This window comes from Neopsephotus bourkii, unplaced genomic scaffold (assembly GCF_033783945.1).
Source record: "Neopsephotus bourkii isolate Nb327-2 ecotype Australia unplaced genomic scaffold, CSIRO-AGI_Nbou_v1 NB_1181, whole genome shotgun sequence".
NCBI lineage: Eukaryota > Metazoa > Chordata > Aves > Psittaciformes > Psittacidae > Neopsephotus > Neopsephotus bourkii.
In genome coordinates, this window is record NW_026901666.1 from 36,474 (window position 1) to 55,183 (window position 18,710).

General features: G+C 35.3%; 1 protein-coding gene across 1 annotated transcript in view; it reads left to right on the plus strand.

Moving 5' to 3' along the window:
• The window catches only part of LOC133217887 (rho GTPase-activating protein 15), a gene marked incomplete at its 5' end in the record, with an annotated part of 139,867 nt that overhangs the window by 22,232 nt on the left and 98,925 nt on the right, over nt 1-18,710 (plus strand). The window contains one exon of the mRNA XM_061363700.1: nt 8,974-9,051. Within this exon, the coding sequence (XP_061219684.1) occupies nt 8,974-9,051 (78 nt within the window). The remainder of the gene's footprint in view (nt 1-8,973; nt 9,052-18,710) is intronic.

The following is an 18,710-nucleotide window of genomic DNA, read 5'->3' on the forward strand; positions in this document are numbered from 1 at the left end:
CCCACAGTGTTCTGATGTTGCTCAAAAAACACAGGCACGATGTTGTTGATGATGGATTCCCAAATGAAGCACAATTCAACCAAAGTGGGAGGATTTAGCAAAATGCATAAATTTTTTGTATGCTACTGTCTGTAACAGGCAAATCTTCAGCCAGTTTAGTGAGCATAAGTTACAGCTGGCTTTTGCTGGAATAGTTTATGCTCTTGACCCTCCTCAGTTGTATAGCCAACAGGGAGTTGTCAGGCTACATGTGTTTTTAAACTTCTTTCAGCTAAATCAGAAATCCAAAAGCAAAATACAGCTCTCAGCAGTATCATGTGGAGTTCTGACACTCCCTGGAGGGCTCAGGGTCCATAAACCAATGAATGGATTACAATGAGGCATAAATGTAGTATTTCCATCCATGACAGATATAATCTTGAGCCTGTATTTTTCATGTTACTTAACTCTTTCAGAACTTAATGTGAGACAGAAAATGTCTTATAATGCACATTGCAGTAAATATCAGTCAAGTATGCTTAATTGCTGAGCTCTACATGTTTCCAGAAGTTAACAGGCACAGCTGGGATATAAGAAATGGCAATGTAGTATATATTTCTTGAACATACAAAATACCTTGGCTCCTTCTCTCCCACCCTCCACGTTACATCCCCAGCTGTTCTGATCATGTCACACAGTGGATGAGTTTTTCCATCGTCAGCTTCTCCTAAAATGATAACCTTTATTCAGGCTTTTATCCTCCCAGAAATAAACTGCATTATCCACATTGTCATCACATTTAAATTAGACTATCCCAGTATCTATTGCATGGTGCAGAATAATAGTAGTGACAACAGATGGAAGGCAGTAAACTGCCCGTTGGTAGCTGTACCTAGCAGAAAATACTCAATGCTAGTATTCAATATCTATTGATTTTCCTGCAAATGACTTAAATCTCTTTACCTGAAATTCCCTTCTGTGAGTTACCATAATATCTTATGGCCACAATGCCAGGCAGGTAAAAGTTGGAAGCTGCACATCTCTGGAGACATGAAGCCAATTATATCCCAAAAGAGATGCTGGTGAAGGACCATCCAGCTTTTGAAGATTCGTAATACACCTGAAAGACTTTTAGGTCAGCAGGAAAAAAAAAAAAAAAAAAAGATATTTGGTAAAGCAGCAAAAAACCATAGAATCCTATTTTATTTCAGGTACATTAAGCATTGGTCAGAATGAATCTACTAAGCCATACATGAGAATCAGTTACTGCAGCAAATGAGAGCAAATAGGAGTGGTGAAGGGGATATCAAAAAAGAAAATAAACAAGCAAACAAAATGGAAAAAAAAAATCACAAGATTAAATACTGATATATTACAGAGAAAGAATGGTTATTTCCAAACCTTTGGTAATTTCAGATATTATACTGTGTTGCATGATGCAAGAAAATTTTTATTTCTTTTTAAACTGCCATTTTATTGAAACCAGTGAGCTGATGCATGTACTTGAGGTCTGTATTTGGTAGGGATATTTCCCTTTTAACATAAACCTTGTTGATTTAAAAAGTGAACAAAGATGAATCAGGTGGTAAATGTATTCATGTAATCTTTTTCATTAATAAGCTGTTATAAATAATAGAGGGAAGGTTTTAAGTGTGTAATTCTCCATAGTACAATTGAGATTTTTCCACATCTTCAGCAGTAAGTTAATTAGAATCACCTGCATTTTCTTGGGTGGATACCAAATGGATTGCAAACAAAAACAGATTAAAATAGCTGTAGCTCATGGCATACAGATGACAAGATTCACAAAGAGGACAATCAGGCAATGAAAACCTCCTCTTTTTCAAACATTTTTAAAGGAAATTCAGCTCTTGTGAGTCGCTGTAAAAAGACATTTGTAAGTGTTTCACTGAAAGACTAGAATGGCTTTGTTTTTGATCCCATGATGAGTGAAAGAAATGTTTAAGAAAGATCACTTTACAGGGAGATTCAGACTGAAATGTGATGACTGTGATTCAAGCCAAGCCAAAAATTACAGCTCAGAATTAAAGGGGATGGACGTGGCTTGGGAATCCATTTTCCCACATTCCTGAATCTCAGTCATCCCAGCCAATGTTTAAAAGAAAATACAGTGGAAAGCAATGAGGTCACTTTGTTTAGCTGCAAGAAGTAGGACTGTCAGAATGGCAAAAGTATATATTGGAGATAACGGCAAAATTACAGTGAACAGACTGCATGTTCGATGTTTTTTTTCAAAACAAATAGCTTCAAAGCCCAGTTTTGTTTTATGTTACAGGGAGTCTTCTGAGTAAGTCTTGTTGTTCCTGGGGCTTTTAAACCATAAACTGCTTGAATGTCAGACAGTGCAGCACAATAGAGAAGATGAAGGCATAGCAGGCTTGATTTAGGGATTAAACAGAAACCTTGCATAGCAGGGAACTGTGTGCAAGTTTAAATTCCACTTGCTTTGTACAGTTGCCACCCTTATTTTTATATAAATATCTGAGTGGAAATTCTACCATCAAGTGATATGAAACATAATAAAGTATATCATCCATCATATTCACTTGTTACTTATTCTCAGTATGTAATGCTCATATTCACTGCTGTAATTGCTTGCATTAAACAATTTCTATAGGGTCTTGAAAACAATAAGATCTTAGTCAAGCTTCTCTCCTTTCATTGCATCTTGAAGTTATTACTGTAAGAAAAAATGAGATTCTCTTTTTATGTAGGAATGCCCTCATCTTCTTGATATTATTGCAGTCAAACATAGAATTGTTTCTTAGTTAATTTCCTAGAGATTCACAAATCTCATGTCAAACACCTCCTATAGGATTCTTTCTTAGCCTGTTAAGAACTAGTACAATCTCCCCTATCCATTCTTTCCTCCACTGTCTGTCTTTACTAAATTCTGATGCAGTGATGGATTTCTACTAATAATAGAATGAAGAAAATCTTGTTCATGTTACATTGAATTCAGGCTTGTCTGTCACAGGTCCTGCAGCTGGGCAATGCTGATCATAAATCCAGTACCTGAAAATCATGAGAAAAGTACCAATGGAGAGGATATCTCTCCATCACCTCTTTAATATGAAGCGATGAAGCATGTATTTTATGTTTCATTTGCTAGGATACCAAGTACAATGTTCTACAGGAGATCCTATTTGTAGTACATGAAAAGATACAATCTTTTCCCTGTTTTTGATACTCCCCTTTCTATAATTCAAGGGATCACATTAGTCCCATTTGCTATAGCACTGAACTGAGAGATCATGTTCAGATAATTGTATAAAATAAACCTCAAGTCCTTTGTAACCTGCACTCTGGGATGTTGGATCCACCCTATGTTTCTCCATATAGCAACTTAGCACATTGTAACCATTTAAGGTAGCAACTCAGACATTCTATAACTTTGTCCGTCCTCATCATCTTTTAATATCTGCCTGATCTTTGAGTGGTCTGCTTAATTTCCAACACAGATTTTTTTCCCTTACTCTCCACCTCTCTGATAATGAGACTAGATGGCACTGAAAGCTTCACTTTTCAGAGCTTTGCCAGTTATGACCTTGTTAACGGATATCTCCCATTAACTACGATGTTTTGAGGTCTGTCATTGAGCCGCCTTTTAATCCATGCAGTATATGCATTCTTAATTCCATAAAATGCAAGTGTTTTAATCAAAATATCATGTAGTACTAACTCAAAAAAGTCTCATGGAAACCCAAATATACTACTTCAACACTACTTTTATCAACCAGACCTGTCAAAAATCCAGTCTTATAAAAAATGAAACAAGTTTTCCAGAAAAGGCCCAAATTTCCATGAAACCATGTTGGTTGGAATTAATTTTATTTTGCTATGAGTTATTTGTTCATGGGGTCCTGAATTTATTATTTAAGTAAACTGTCTGGGACTAAGGTCAGTCTATCCAGTCTCCAAGTGCATCTCTCTTACTGTTTTTCCAACACCACTGACACTGTTTCCAGCTTTAGTGGTTTCCAAGTAATTATATTTTTTTGAAAATGAGAGACAAACATCACCTATAAGTGAAAAAGAATTATTTTTACATCAGTGATTATTTTTTGTCACTCAGATTGACTTCCAATATCATCTACTCTTTGGTCTCCTAAGTTTGTTTATTCTTCTTGTTCTGGTACAACACGCTAACGCGACATTTGTATAACACCCACTTCCATGCTAGAAGAGTAGGTTCTCTGGACTGGAGATGGGACCTATTTTCATATCAGATGTTAGCTGGGATGATGTTTTGAGACTTACAAGTGTGAGCCTTTGATGGGAGGGGTACAAAAAGTGGGTAATTCTGATGACTGAAGTGGAAGTTTTGTTCCAGCAAAGTAGAGAAAATCCTAGTGTCAACTTCCAGCCTCTGTCTGTGAGCATAAGGGCATGACTAATCCCACACAATGCCTACCAGAAAGCAGGACAGAGACACCAGCAACATTGAAAACCACACCAGGTGCGGTTTTATGTTCAAATGGAGCTGATGGTCATTTCAACCTGAGCTGATCAAGGTTTGCTTGGTTCACGTATCTTCAACTGACACCACCTCTGCACCACATGCTTTACATTCATGTCTCGTTTGTTGTTAATGCCCCCATGTTCATTTTTTCTCTGTGGGGTAACTCAAACTTGTTTCACTGTTCTCATCATTTTTACGTCTGATTTCCATGGCATCAAACGAACACATTTTTTCAGCTCCCACATTCACCTGAAACCTGGGTTACATTTTCAACCCTGTCCAGATACAGTATTTTTAATGCCAAATTTAAATATATCAGGTTTATTCTTTGTTACTTTCCACGATTTTCCTTCTACTGACATAAAAATATTGATTCTTCAGTGAAGCATTATTTTTGTTAACACATTGGTTTTGGTGGTTTTCTCATCAGATATATTATCTTGACATTGGTGTATTTGCTGTATTCAAGCATTTCTGCTTCTTTAAATGGCTTCATGCTTCACATTTGTGCCCTCAGTAAACTTAAAAAAATTTGTTTATAAATCAGAAATTTATGGTAAAATGCATATGAAAACACAAGGAAAAAATTATAGTTTTAGGGAGAACAGACCCTGATAATGACCTCTTAAATATTTGTAAAGATAGCCCTGGGCATCTGAGCCCACAAAATAGTTTATAATACAACAGCTTGATTACATAATGATACTTTAGTTTTAAAACGTATGATCTTTCTGTTTATGGGAAGGCATAATAGGCTCCTTTGAAACACAATAGTTTTGTCCTGTACATAACTGATTTTAAATGAAAGGGCTAACTAAAAATTGCCTTTCTTCAAGTCTGTACTTCACTTTGTTGTTGAATCCAGCACAATGGTTTCTTTTACAAAACTCTACCAGGCCTGGGGACCACACCTATTTCAGGATACATTAATTGTGAAAGTTTTATGGGTTTCTATGCAGAAAGTTACCTAGTACCATTTAAAATTATATGTTTCAAATTCTAAATCTTGTTAAAAAACAAAGAGAGAAATTCCTTCATACCACCACCACTACCCCCACCCCCCACATATGGAGAATTTTCTTGTATATTCAGTTTGATGATAGTCAAATGTAGATTAAGCTTAGGCAGAATGCAATGTGATTTGGAAGAGGGATTTGTTCTGTGCAACAGAAAAGAATTATTGAGAAAATTTAATTCAAGACAGTTTTAAAAGTGTCAGGACTAGTTCAACCAATATCAAAGTCTAGTTGTTTGGTTGTGGGTTTTTTTGTGTTTTTAGTGTTTTTCTACAATACCTGGTTCCAGCTCAAACTGCTACTGGAGCTGATACTGATCTGCATTTGAAATTATTTCCATTTTGGCTAGAAGCATGAGTGCAAGAAATGTTCTTACATAGGTATTCTTCTAACATCTGTGCAGTTACAGAGAGTGACTATAATGTTCGTTATTGTTCATGATTCTCAATTAAGCCTGAGTTCAGTTGCCTTTCTCATTAGGAGTACCTGCATAATTTTTTAAATTAAAATAGTTAAAATTTGCCCATAATTTGGCAGCTAATCTGCTACATTCTTGAGTAAGGCCCTTTCCTACGTTTTTTCATACCATTACAAAATTTAGGCTGGAAATACTGAAGTGATTATCATGCTTTTGGCTATCATTTCTAATTGTGGGTCCATCCTGTTCTCAGGTTCCTCATTAAAACAAACAGGAACACAGCTGGAAATTGGGGTACAAAGCAGATAAAATCCTTGTTCTCCTCTAGGCCTAAATCCAGTGATTCTTTCTTGGTAACACCCACTCCAAAATACAAGAAACTCCACCTTTACTGAGCAGGGGTTGGACTTTATCACAATGAATACTTTTTCTGAAATGTTCTTTACTACTATACTTAAGTGCCAGCACCAGATAAGAAACTCTGCAAGATTTTTATTTCATCTTGTTCCTTCAGTATTTATAGCCTGCCATGAATAAACAATGATAGTAGTGCAGTGATGTTTTTATTCTTGATAGAGGTGTCCTTAAAAGTCAATTTGCTTTGAAAATTGTTCACAGAATCATGGCATTAGAACTATAAAGACATATTTCTCTCTTTTGCACCACATTGGATTTCCAAAATAAATTGTTAACAGTCCATCTAAGATGATGTGGTCATGAAGAGGATGTCCAAATCCACCAGTTTGCATTGGTTTGGTTTGGCTTAACTTTTAAAGTTCTTGGAGCAGGAAGTTGATGGCACGTGAACACTATAATTCGCTTGATAGTCTTGGATATTTTTTTTTTCTTCTCTGCCATATTGCAGAGTACACAAAAGAAATGCTAACCAGACCTCATCTCTGGGTCAAAGGAAATTTATTACGATAATAATGAACTTGTATACTCCAGATCATTTTGCAAGATGCAACATCTACCAATTTGTCATTTTTAATCTGATCTGGATAATTTATGCAGGTTCCAAATCAATTATTAATGTGAGACATAGTTATTTCACCAAAAGTGACATGTATTGCTTTTACTTCATATATCCAAAAAGGTTAACAACTCAATTGAGTTAGACCCAAACAAAGCTAACACTCTGTTTGGGGGATTTTTTCTTTGATTTTTCCTCTTTACTTTCTGGTTTAGACTTCAATTTACATGATGTAATTCTTAATTCCTTACCATGAGAGTGCCACATTCCTAGTCTGGGAATTACTCTTGTGCTCTCAGTCTCTCATTTCTAAGACAGAATGAGACTCTTTAGATTTAAGATAAAACTGCATTACTTGCTTAAACATTTTAGTTATTTCCCTTTGCTCATACGTTATATATCCATAGATGGATAAATTCCAAATTTTTCTGACTACCAAATCCTTTTTGATTTCTCTCATATAAACTTTTTCTTTATCCCTCTGTAACCAAAGAGGATCTTCATGAAATGAATCATCACTCTCAGTATTATGTTGCAGGACACTCACAGGTGTAGAGTAGAAAATTGTCTAATAAAAGACATAGATAACCAGTGCATAATATGGGATTATTATTCATCTTTAAAATAGATTATTTAACATAAACCAGATCAGGGTGCTCCTAGAGAATAGACATAAGAACTTTATTTTTTGTAGAGAGAAAGCAAACATAAAGAAAAAAAAAAAAACAAAACCAAACTTCATTTGATTTCAGTCTGTATCAAAAAGTAAATCTTTTAAAATGTTTCAACATAGTGAGGCATACCTCCAAACAGTCAAGTCCACTGGCTATGCCATTTTTTTGCCAAAGCATGATGCAAGTATCCTTGAAATAAGGACTTGAAACTCAGTTTCTTCCTATTATACAACAGGGCTTCTAGGCTTTTAGACTTGTTTTCATTCTTTCCTATAGATTCAGGCTTACCTTTTCCCCACCCCAAATCATGAAAAAAAATCTCCCTAGATACGTTGTAATGAAATATTTCCTGAAAATTTTGGGGTTTGACAAATTAGCATTTTCCAAGAGAAAGGCTTTTTTTAAGATTGCTTGCCAATAACTTAAAACTTGTAGTTCAAATGATGAGTAGCTTTAAACAAAAACTTGCTTTGTGTAGATTCTCTTAGCTTCTTATTTACTTTTAAGTCTTAAATGTGAAATGACAAAGCACAGTTTAATGTTTTCAGTTTTGAAGCATGAAGATTCAGTTATTGTTGCACAACAGTTTATTCTCCCAGAAAAGGAGAGCAGTTCCCATGTGCTTCAAAATGCTACAGCTATGCAAGCAGGGCTGGAAGTGCTATTTTAAACAGTCATATCAGCAGAGCTTGCTGTAGGAGATAATATGTCACAAAAGGGAGTGTGACATCTAGTTTCACCTAGAAGATAAACTTTGAGTAGATATGCAGGGAGAAACAAGACTGTCAGGTTGTCCTTGAAAAGAATGGCCTATATTAATGAAGAAATGTACTCCAGGGCATATGCTATTTGGGATATTTAATTTCATCTTCAAACTTGTCTGATCTACTATGAAGAATATAGCAGAGAAATGGTAGTTGTGTGTAGTCTCATGCATGTCATGATTTCAGAGTAGGCATCTCACTGCTTTACTTTCAGAAAGGTCGCAGCCTCAGAAATTCATGTCTGGAAAACCCAGGTTGCCGACTGAGAAATTTCCCCATCACTATCAATATAAACACGCCACATTTATGCAGGGCTAGCGTTGCATCGTGTGTATCCCAAACAGCCCTCCTCCACGAGCATGAGAGCTAATTCACTCTTTCTTTCCTGTCACACTCAAAACCCCTTGCAGAGCTGTATTCTCCTGACAGAATTACAAGATAATTATAGTTATGTGTTTTGTATTCACTTAACTTAATCTACCACTTTTATTTTTCATTTCTGTTTTAATCAGGCAGGAGTCACTTCATTGCTGTCAGGTGGATTATTTTTCAGTCATTCACTACCTTACTCTTCTTTAGACTTGTTAGAGCTCTTCTGGCTCCCTGACAGATGCATAAAGAAAAATACTAATATGATCTAACATGAAATATGTGTTTCTCTTTCAGGTCTAGATGTTGATGGAATATACAGAGTTAGCGGCAATCTGGCAACAATACAGAAGTTACGATTTGTTGTCAATCAGGGTAAGTGATTCCTCCACCCTGGTAATGTTTTGTTTAGTACTTAACTGTCTCAGATGACAGTATTTCAGAATCTGCTATACATTAGTGGCATAGAATGATGAGCCATGTTTTCAAAAAGAGAGGAAAGGGAAGGTAGAAAGATATTGCACAGAGGGAAATGTCAGCTAGGAAAGAAGAAAAAGAGCAGAATAAGCAGAGAAAAATAGTAGTTAAACAGGAATTGAGAAACAAACTAACCCATATGTAAAAACCAAAGAATAAAAGTGAGGGGAAAAAAGTAAAAAGATTAAAAAAGGAAAAATAGCAGATTGTTTGGATGTTGAAAAGTAAACAAAACCAGAAGTAGAACAGGGATCCAAAGGAAACCAGCAAAAGAGAAAAAGGTGCTGAAAAGAACTGAAAAGGAAATACTAAAAGTAGAGTACTGCCTCTGTCAAAGGCAGTGGAGAATTTACCACTGATTTCAAAGGGCAAAGATTTTATCCCAGAAAATGAGAAATTGAAAGATTAATAGTTTGGGGACCTGAGAACCAGAATTAGAACCAACTTGTACATATTTCCTGAAAGTATTTCCACATTTACAAAAGAACATTTTTTACATTTGTGGCCTAAATGAATTTAACATTGATCAATAGATACTGTTACAGGTGTGGAAGCTGATATTGGTGGCTAGTTAGAATAAATGACAAATGCAGTCACCTCTTTGAATAGTTTACTACTCTTGGCAACAACTAAGTGTCTCCAGATTTAATAATTCGACAAATAACAATGATGATATTGAACCTCCTGATACTATTTAATGAGAAAATAAAATTAAGCTTCACAGAAATTAGGAAAAATCCCAAATCTTAAGCAGCATTAAAGACTCTTGAATTAATGAAGTATAATGTGAAGCTCCAGTAATATTTTCTCCTACTTTTTAATAACTCTTTTAAAGTTACCTGGAGACTCTTACTAGAACTGCTAAATATTGTGTATTGTATATGGTTTCTTGGAGATTATAGCTGTTGGAGAGCAATTTCCTCAGGTAGTTTTGTACTATACATAAAAGAAGACTTTTGACTCAAAAGTTCTCATTAAATTGAAATATGCGAGACATAACCATATTCTCACCTTCAAGCCTCCATTTACATCTTTAGGGAAAGTTTCAGGGGAGCAGTAGGTGTTTGCCACCTCCACAGCTGCTCTAAATTAGACTTCTTTTCAGCTGAAACTGGAGGATGAAATGTGATTTATGAGGAATCAGTATTGATGCCAGTAAACTCAGTGAAACTGAATAAATCATCGTTCATCAATCACCCTCAAAGTTTTGACTCACTACTGGGCTTCACTTAGATTTCTAGTTGTTGGGTATTTGTGTGTTGATAATGCTGTCTCTGTTGCTTTTCAAAAGACTGTACACTGTCTTTTGTTTGGAGACAGAGGGGCAAAACCAGGATTTTCTATCCTTCTTTACTGCCTAGGATCATTGCTCAGGAAAAAATGTATCATAAAAATAATGGCCCTGTCTATCATGTCTCATGGCATCCAAAGGTTAACACACTTTAGGTTAACATTACTTAAGTTTTCACCTAAAACAGATGGGCTGATGCTGTAAAGCTAGACAGAAGTCTAAACTGGCATTTTGCAGCACAGAGGTACCAGGCACCTTTTTCTGCTGGTTTATAACACTTTAAAATTAATATATAAAGATGAAGTCAGTAGTACATGAAAGCCACTCTGACAATGGCATGTGCAAGAAATCTGCTGTTGAGGGACAAAAGAAAATTCAAAGAAAACTATTATCCCTAGAGAACTATGTTATCTTCTTATCAGTTGTGATAATTACTGTTTCTTATGTTAGTCTTTATAGATACAATTAGGGTACTTTTACGTTTTTATCATAATGAAATAGATTTTCAATGGGAAGTGTTATTTTCCACCTGAGCACCCCTTACATGTCCTTTAATATCCCAGCAGTCAAAATGCCTAGCCTGTACTTTCCTCAGGACTTTGCAAATGCATGAAGAAATGCCAAGGTTCAACTCCTGTAAACCCTAATGCCACTTTGCAGTCCTCAAGGACGGCACTAACACAAAATGAGGGAGAATGGGAGAGTCTAACATTTTGGTCCCCAAAGAATACTCCAGTAATTTTTAATCAAAATATTCAAGAAGTAACACAGACACAAAGAATGGTTATAAGATAACAGGCCACTGTTTCAAATGTTTCAATAACATCCTTTCTCTCTGCTGGGTTTCCTGCAAGCACGAAACAGCCCACTTTGTCACAGTGTACCTGCAAAAAACACCATTTCTTTTATAAAAAATGTTTGGGAATATGGGGATAAGAAAATTTATTGTGTTTATAATGTGTCTTTGGAAGGACAATAATAGTTTCCACACAATGTCCCCAAGAGCCTGACATCCCCTGTCAATTGGATGTTGTGGACAGCAGCAGTTTCTGGCTGTTTCATGAAGTCACAAATATTACTAGGAAAACTGGTATGTGCTCCCAAACTGCTTATTTAGCAGTCCCCTGAAGCTCTGTAGTGGGATTATGATTAATAATGCACTCTCGATGCATCACTTTTGGTAATTATTATTGGCTCAATCCCTGTACCTTCATTTTTCTGTAGTTAACATTGAGAAAGCGGTATTTATATACATGTTTTTCCCATTGAGGTTTTTTGTTATTATTTTAGTTAAAGTTTAATTTAATTATAAATGCAAACAAATGTTCTGAAAAAGCCTGTTTGCACTGTAGAGGTTGACAATGCAATCAGTTCTTATACAGGCCAAATACTTAATGGGCTCTTTCTTCCTGCTTGCTTTGCCATTGTGTTACACCTACATTTATAGGCTATAAATAATATGTATCACATTGAAAATTAAAGATCACAGAAAACACTCTAGGCTGCTTGCCATATTAAAGTATTTTTAATTAGAATAATCATTAATTAGAATATAGCAAAGCTTTATTTGGCTCCTTTTCCTATACTGTTAATGTCATCTGCAACATCAAAAATGAAATAAGAGAGAACTGGTGAATATGAAAGGAAAAGAAATGAAGATTTGACAGCTTTATCATTAAGGAAGATATCAGAATAGTAAAAATCTAAAAAGACCCTTGAAATTCTAGATTTTTGGGGATTAGGATAGGTTTATAGTAAAAACTTATGCTTTGTATCTTTTTAAATTCTCTAAATACACTTTTGTGTTTCATTCTTATTTCTTGAGCTAGGCATCTCCTGAAGAGGGCTTTGACCTTGCCACCACGAGCATCAGCAGAACAAACTACCTTATTTACTTTTTTCCTTTCACGGAGTTTTCTTTTTCTATAAAAGTCTATTGATATCACACCTTTTTGCTTCTGTGCAACAAGATTATCTTTTGTCTGTGATTTATTTTCCCATTAAGAGCTGAAAAGATCATTTGATCATAAGAGGACCAGGCTATAACATCTCTCGGCACTTTCGAAACTCTAAGTCATCATTTTTCAAATCACTGAATAAAAGCAGTAAGAGCTGTTTGGATCAAACTGATATCAGGAAATTCATACCTTTCTTAGTCTACAAGCACTGAAAGAATTTTGGTTTTAGAAACTAACTTCCAAGTAATTCAGTATTTCAGTCTATGAACCTATAATAAAGGCTTCTATTGTAGCCTAAGACATTAGACAGAAATGTCTATTCCTCTTATGCTTTCTGTATTACTGGTTAAATCTAATAGCTGCAATCTTAAAATTTAAAAACAAACAAAAAAAAAAAACTAGTGAGCAATTTGTTATGGATTTTATGAAAAATCTGGGGGACTTTTGTTGGTTTGAAACAAGGTCCAGTAATACATTTATTGTTTTATTTTATTTGCACATATTTACAAGGATATACTTGAAATTCACACCTGTAGGAAAAAAGGGTAAGGTACTATAAATGGGTTTTTTAAGCCATGTAACATGTGCTGGCTAGGGTTTAAGAACGCTACTGAAATGATCAGTTGTTTTGACCTAAACCCCCAGGCCCATGGGAAGGGGTGGGGAGAGTCATAGGTGGGGCTGCTCAGGGCTGCTAAGGTACCCCTGCATGAAAATGGAGACAGGTGGAAGACGCTTTTCAAGATCTGATAAAATATGCCAACTCTGAAGCAAAAAAGTGCTTGAGAAATAAAAGCAAGAAAAGGGAAGTCTCTTTATCCACAAGGATGTTAGCTTATGACCGTGAATTTGTGTGCTTTCTGCTCTGGTTGAACCTGTTGTGTTGATGTACACTGTGATATAATGGGGTAAGGACATTGTGCTAAATTCAGCAGGTTCCTTGCCCTGCTTGTGTGCATCTGTCCCAGCAATCCTCTATTCCCTTTTGTGCTTGAAGACCAGAGATACCTGGATAAGGAGGTAGAGGTTTTCTTCTTTGTGCTTCCTGTGGTAATCTGCTGGGTATCTGGAAAGGCATTCATTTTTTATGACTGTCAAACAAGCAGTTTTTGTGGGTACTAAATTATAAAGGGTTCATAACACATTGCTGAAACACTAGTAATCTATCCTAATGCATATATATTCAGGGAAACTAACCATAGAAATACAAATTTTAATACTAATCGGTTCGTTCAGTAAGTGTTGGCTCATACATAATACAAGAGTTCCTAATTGTCTTTATAGCCAATGCTTTGTTTGCAAAATGCTTGGTATTTGCTGTACAGATGACCTTTGCATCCGTTATTTTGTTTGGAATACCTTGCACATTAAACAAACACCACGTACAGTCCAAAGGTCAATTACTGTGGTTTTATGTGCTTGGTTACTATACTTATGTACCAAAAGGGCAGAGAGGGTTGCAGGGGGATAGGGAGAAATATGACTTTTTAAGAAGGCTAAATATTTTGTTTCTGCAGAAATGTATATTTCTTATGGAACATGGAAAGATATCTGAATTGGTGACTACATTAGGGGGAAAAGTGAATTTAACCTTACCCTGATGTTACTTGGAGTTAATAAAAGATATTTTGGAAAAAAGAATTAAAGTATTTCTGTTATTTTTCCTATAACAATATACTGGAATATAATTCAAGTTAAGAAAAATTAAAATTAAAATTTAAACCACAAATATGTGAACTTATTTCAAATATTTATTAACTAAATAATTTAATAATAAAGAAAATGCCTACTTGATTAATTGTTACAGAGTAAAAATTACAATAAAACTGTCTTGATCAGTGCTTTGCGGAAGCACCATTACAGTCTGTGCGGTTGTTTAACAAGGATTTAATTGGAAAGATAAGTGAATGCACATTTAAAAGTATTGTTAATTTGCTTTATAATCACCCCATCCTTCACAGTATTGACAGCACCAGGCACAAACCCCTTTCTCTCTTAAAAGTATTATTTTCCATATGTGCACAATAAATTCTGAAGCAGTAATTGGAAATTTTATGGATTTTAACATACCTAGTGTTTTGAGTTTATAGGTGCCGTATCCCCCTCTCTAAAGGTAGTTCATAGGTGGTATTTTAAGTAAAATCTCTGCCTTTTTATTAGCCATGGGCTGTTTTGGAGGTTGTGGTATGGTGGCTTGGGTTTTTTTTGGTTATTTTTCTTCTTTCAATTTGAAACCTTCCTATTTACTTTTTCTTCCTTTTTCAAATACCGACAAAATCTTCATTGCAACATTTTTTTTTATTTAATAAGCAACAACCATCAAAACCAGTAATCTTCAATATGTTTATATTCCATCTGTACTTATATTTATTGTTCTAAAATGGCTTGGATTAATCTAATTGACAAGTAAGAGCCCAGACCATATGATTAGTTAAGGATGATACCTTTAACCAGCAGGATTCTTCACTATACTGACATGTTCTTTATCAATGAACTATAAGAAAAAAAGGAACAAATCTTGAAATCAGGGGGTGGGTTTGGGGGAAGTTGTGTTTGCTTTTTTTTTTTTTTTTCCCTTCCTTCCTTCAGTATTACTGATTATATTACTGGGACCATATGTCTGAGCCTCAGCTATCAGGAACCAGAGTGGTTTCCCGGCTGGCTCTGTCATAGAGGGCAGAGCCTGTGAAGCTGACATAAGACTGAAGCTGATTTTGAAACAGAGCCACCAGGTCAACGCAAATGGGCTGGGTGGGTTTGAAACAAGCATTTAGAAGGAAAATTAAAAAAAAAAGGGGGGAAAGGGGGGCAAGTGAGGAGGAATTGTAAGGGGGTGAAAGAATGAGAAGCAGCTCCTTTTTATGGTTTTATTTCTTTATACTAAGAAAAATGGAGGGGTGTGGTGTGGTGGAACAACAAACAAAACTCCCCATTTGAAAATACCCAAATATTTCCATTGACCTAATACGTCCATTTCAAAGGAAGCCAGAAACTCTGGTCTTGCTGTTAATAAAGGCTCTGAAGGCTCTGTGGAAAGAGGAGAGCAGACCTCTGTCAGCTGCCAGCTTTCCAAGAACAGCTACAAACATGAAGGTCCAACAGGATCATAGTGGGCTTTAGTTTCAAATTGCAGCAAGGATCACTGGGAAAAGAAGGAGCTGGGGAAGAGGGATTGGTTCTCTCTTGACCTCACTTTGCTTTTTATTTGCAGGTCCTTTATTTCTTGTTCATATGCATTAGTGCAATTTTCCATCATATCCGTGTTCATTTTTAGACATTTTTGGAGGTTACTGATCAGATTTTTCAGGCATGCGCAAATATGCTTAGAAACACACATATGTATTTTGATTGAGATCTAACCTCAAAGCCAGCCCCAGCCTTGGTCACATTCTCCGTGTGATCAAGTATGGCCCAGACAGCAAAGCCTTCTTCACTTCTGCCAGCTGTTAACTCATGTAACCAGTCTCAGTGAGAAACCAGTGAGAATGGTCCAAAACTCATGTTGGAAATACCAGGCTAAAACTGGGTTAGTTGCTAACTAAGAACCAAAATATCTTGAAAGCCTTGAGTCAAAAATAGTTTCTTCTTTCTTTTTCACACTTCTCAGGCAAGCACGGAAAATAAAATGGACTGAAGCAATTTCCAGAAATAATTATAAGACAGCTTGTTTCTGGGTTAAGACCTGTGTATTCTAAGCTGTATCCAAGAACTTCTATGTTTTGTTGCTGGGTTTGTTTTTATTCTGTTTCATTGGTTGATTTTGTTTTCCTTTTTTGTTTTGTTTTGTTTGTTTATTTTTAATTTTTTCCTAGCTTTAAAACTCTGACAACAGAATACTTTAACTGAGGCCACAGTAGTTGGTGAATCAAATATGTGCATATAACTGATATGTTCTTCCTTTTTCCTCTCTGCCTGAATGTGTATGTTAAGATACAGAACATCATTACCATTATTATTATTAATAATGATATTAAGATATTATAATAATAATGACAATGATGTTCTGTATCTTAATAATAATGGCCATTCAAAAGAAGGTGTGGTTGCCACATCTTGCCTTTCTCTTCCCAGAGGAAAAGGTAGGGAAGCATAGTACCCCAAAGAGTAATATATAAATATAAGTTAGGTGATGAAACTTGATAAAAATACTAATTTTTACAACCAGTGCTTTGAATTGTTTTGTAAATAATGTGAATCATATCAAAAAAAGATGCTAGATCTAGAATATTAAGTTTTTTTCAATATAACTTTTTCAGTGTGAAGGGAAGAAAAAAAAAGAGAAAGACATTCAGAATTAAGTCTAATTTGTCCAGTCTGTAGCTCTAGACACAGTACAGTTTCTCTTACCAATGGTAGTGTCATGTTTTTCTTTTCAATGGTGTGATGAATAATTTGGTAGAATGGAGCAGAAGAGGTAGCAAACTAGGTTAGTGTGGTCAGCCACAAGCATAGCACTGATTTTATGGCACGTATTGTATGATCAAGCATTTAAAACGTGTCTTTTATTTCTTTTCTAACCACAGCACTATTTGCGTTACAATAGTTTTTTCCTTAGTAACACTTCAAGAAGCTGAAGAGCTTCTTGATAACCCCTCAAGGAGTGTTATTTAGGAGCTGAGAAGGACTGTAGTTGTGTATGCTGTAACAAGGGATTGCCTTTTTTGGGGGATGCTTATCGTTGTCATGGGTGACTCTTTGTTTGGGTTTGTTGTTCTAATAGTAATGCTACAGGAAATGCCATTCGACAGAGCTCCAAAATAACAAGGAAAGGAAACAATTTATCAAGTAGTTTGTTAAAAGTATTAACAGGGAAACATTGTACCTAGGAATTTTAGGATGATGGAATAATCTCCAGGAGTTGGAGCTTGCCAGGCTTATTTATAGATAAACTAAGTGTCACAGATAGTTTGCGTGGGATGATCTTGTGCTGCAAGGAGATGGATACCCTAGAGAACTAAGCTGCATAGTTGATGCTAGTTGGTTGTGCTCAATATCTTAGAAGATCATGGTGTGCCCTAATGTCTGGGCTGTTTTTTCCTCTGTGGTCAACATCTGTAATTCTGTGGTTGGTATGTAATGTTAGCTGACAGATATGAACTTGCAATAGGGTCTGCAACAAAAAGGGCTATGTACATTCACTTATACGATGCTATACATTACATAATATTATGCAGAGTAGCATGGGATAAGAAGTTACCACACTGTAGAATTATGCTTTATCATGGTATTTGTGGTCTTCTGTACATTGAGAACCAGGAAAACCCTAAATGCTGTGGTAGTTACCACTGTTGTCAGTAGTGAGTGATTTTGGTTGGGGGAGGCTTTGGTAATGCATTTAACTGTTGAAATTAATTGGTTATTTTAATGGGAGATAAAGAGTGCTGGGGGCCAAACTGGGACATTACTGGGCATCAAATTTGAAAACATAAAAGCAAGAAAATCTAGCAGAAAGAAAAAGGAGAAACCCATCATCTTCTTTGATGGCTGGAAGCTTTGAGTTTACTCATTTGTGGATACAATTTTCTTAGAAATATATTCCTTCTGATAATAAATTAACATTCTTAAAAAATTTTCAAGTCACTCATACAATATTTTTAATGAATAATATGTATTTAAAGTGGAATACTTCTGACTATTTTCTTTTCTTTTTTTAATACTATTGTGTAAAAAAAAAATCTTTGGATTTTTTTTGTATGAGCAAATTATCACTTTTTTGGAAAGCATCTTATTCTTTGGACTTTTTCATCTGGATGCAGTTAACTGAATTAGTATTTAGTGCCACTTGAGAGGAAGCTGAGTATCCGAATCATCCTCATGATGCTGGCAGGTCTAGTAGAGGGGTATATATAGAGCATTTGTGCTTTTGGAAATTGAGTTCTAGAAGCTGAGTGAGATGTCTTAGAGTATTTAAGAAGCATTAGATGCCTATAATTACCCAAATTAATATTTTTTCTTGGCTACACTATTGTTTTTTTCCTTTCATATGTGTATCAAAAATATTACATATATATTTAGTGAGAAAAAAAAACAATTTTTTTTACATAAGCTTTATGAAATGTTGATGTTGAAAATAGTTTTACCCCATTGTCTTGAGCAAACACATGCTACATACATAAATATAGAAAGATATTTCTTTCTCCTTCTTTTCTAAGTCTTAATTTATACTTTATACTTATTTTGTTTGGATTATTAAACAAATTAATTTAAATACTTAGAGAGGTAGTCACACTGTATTTTAATTTCAAGGTTATGCATGGTACCAGAATCTTAAATGTGAGAATGTAGCACAGCTCTCACTTGAGTTTTCA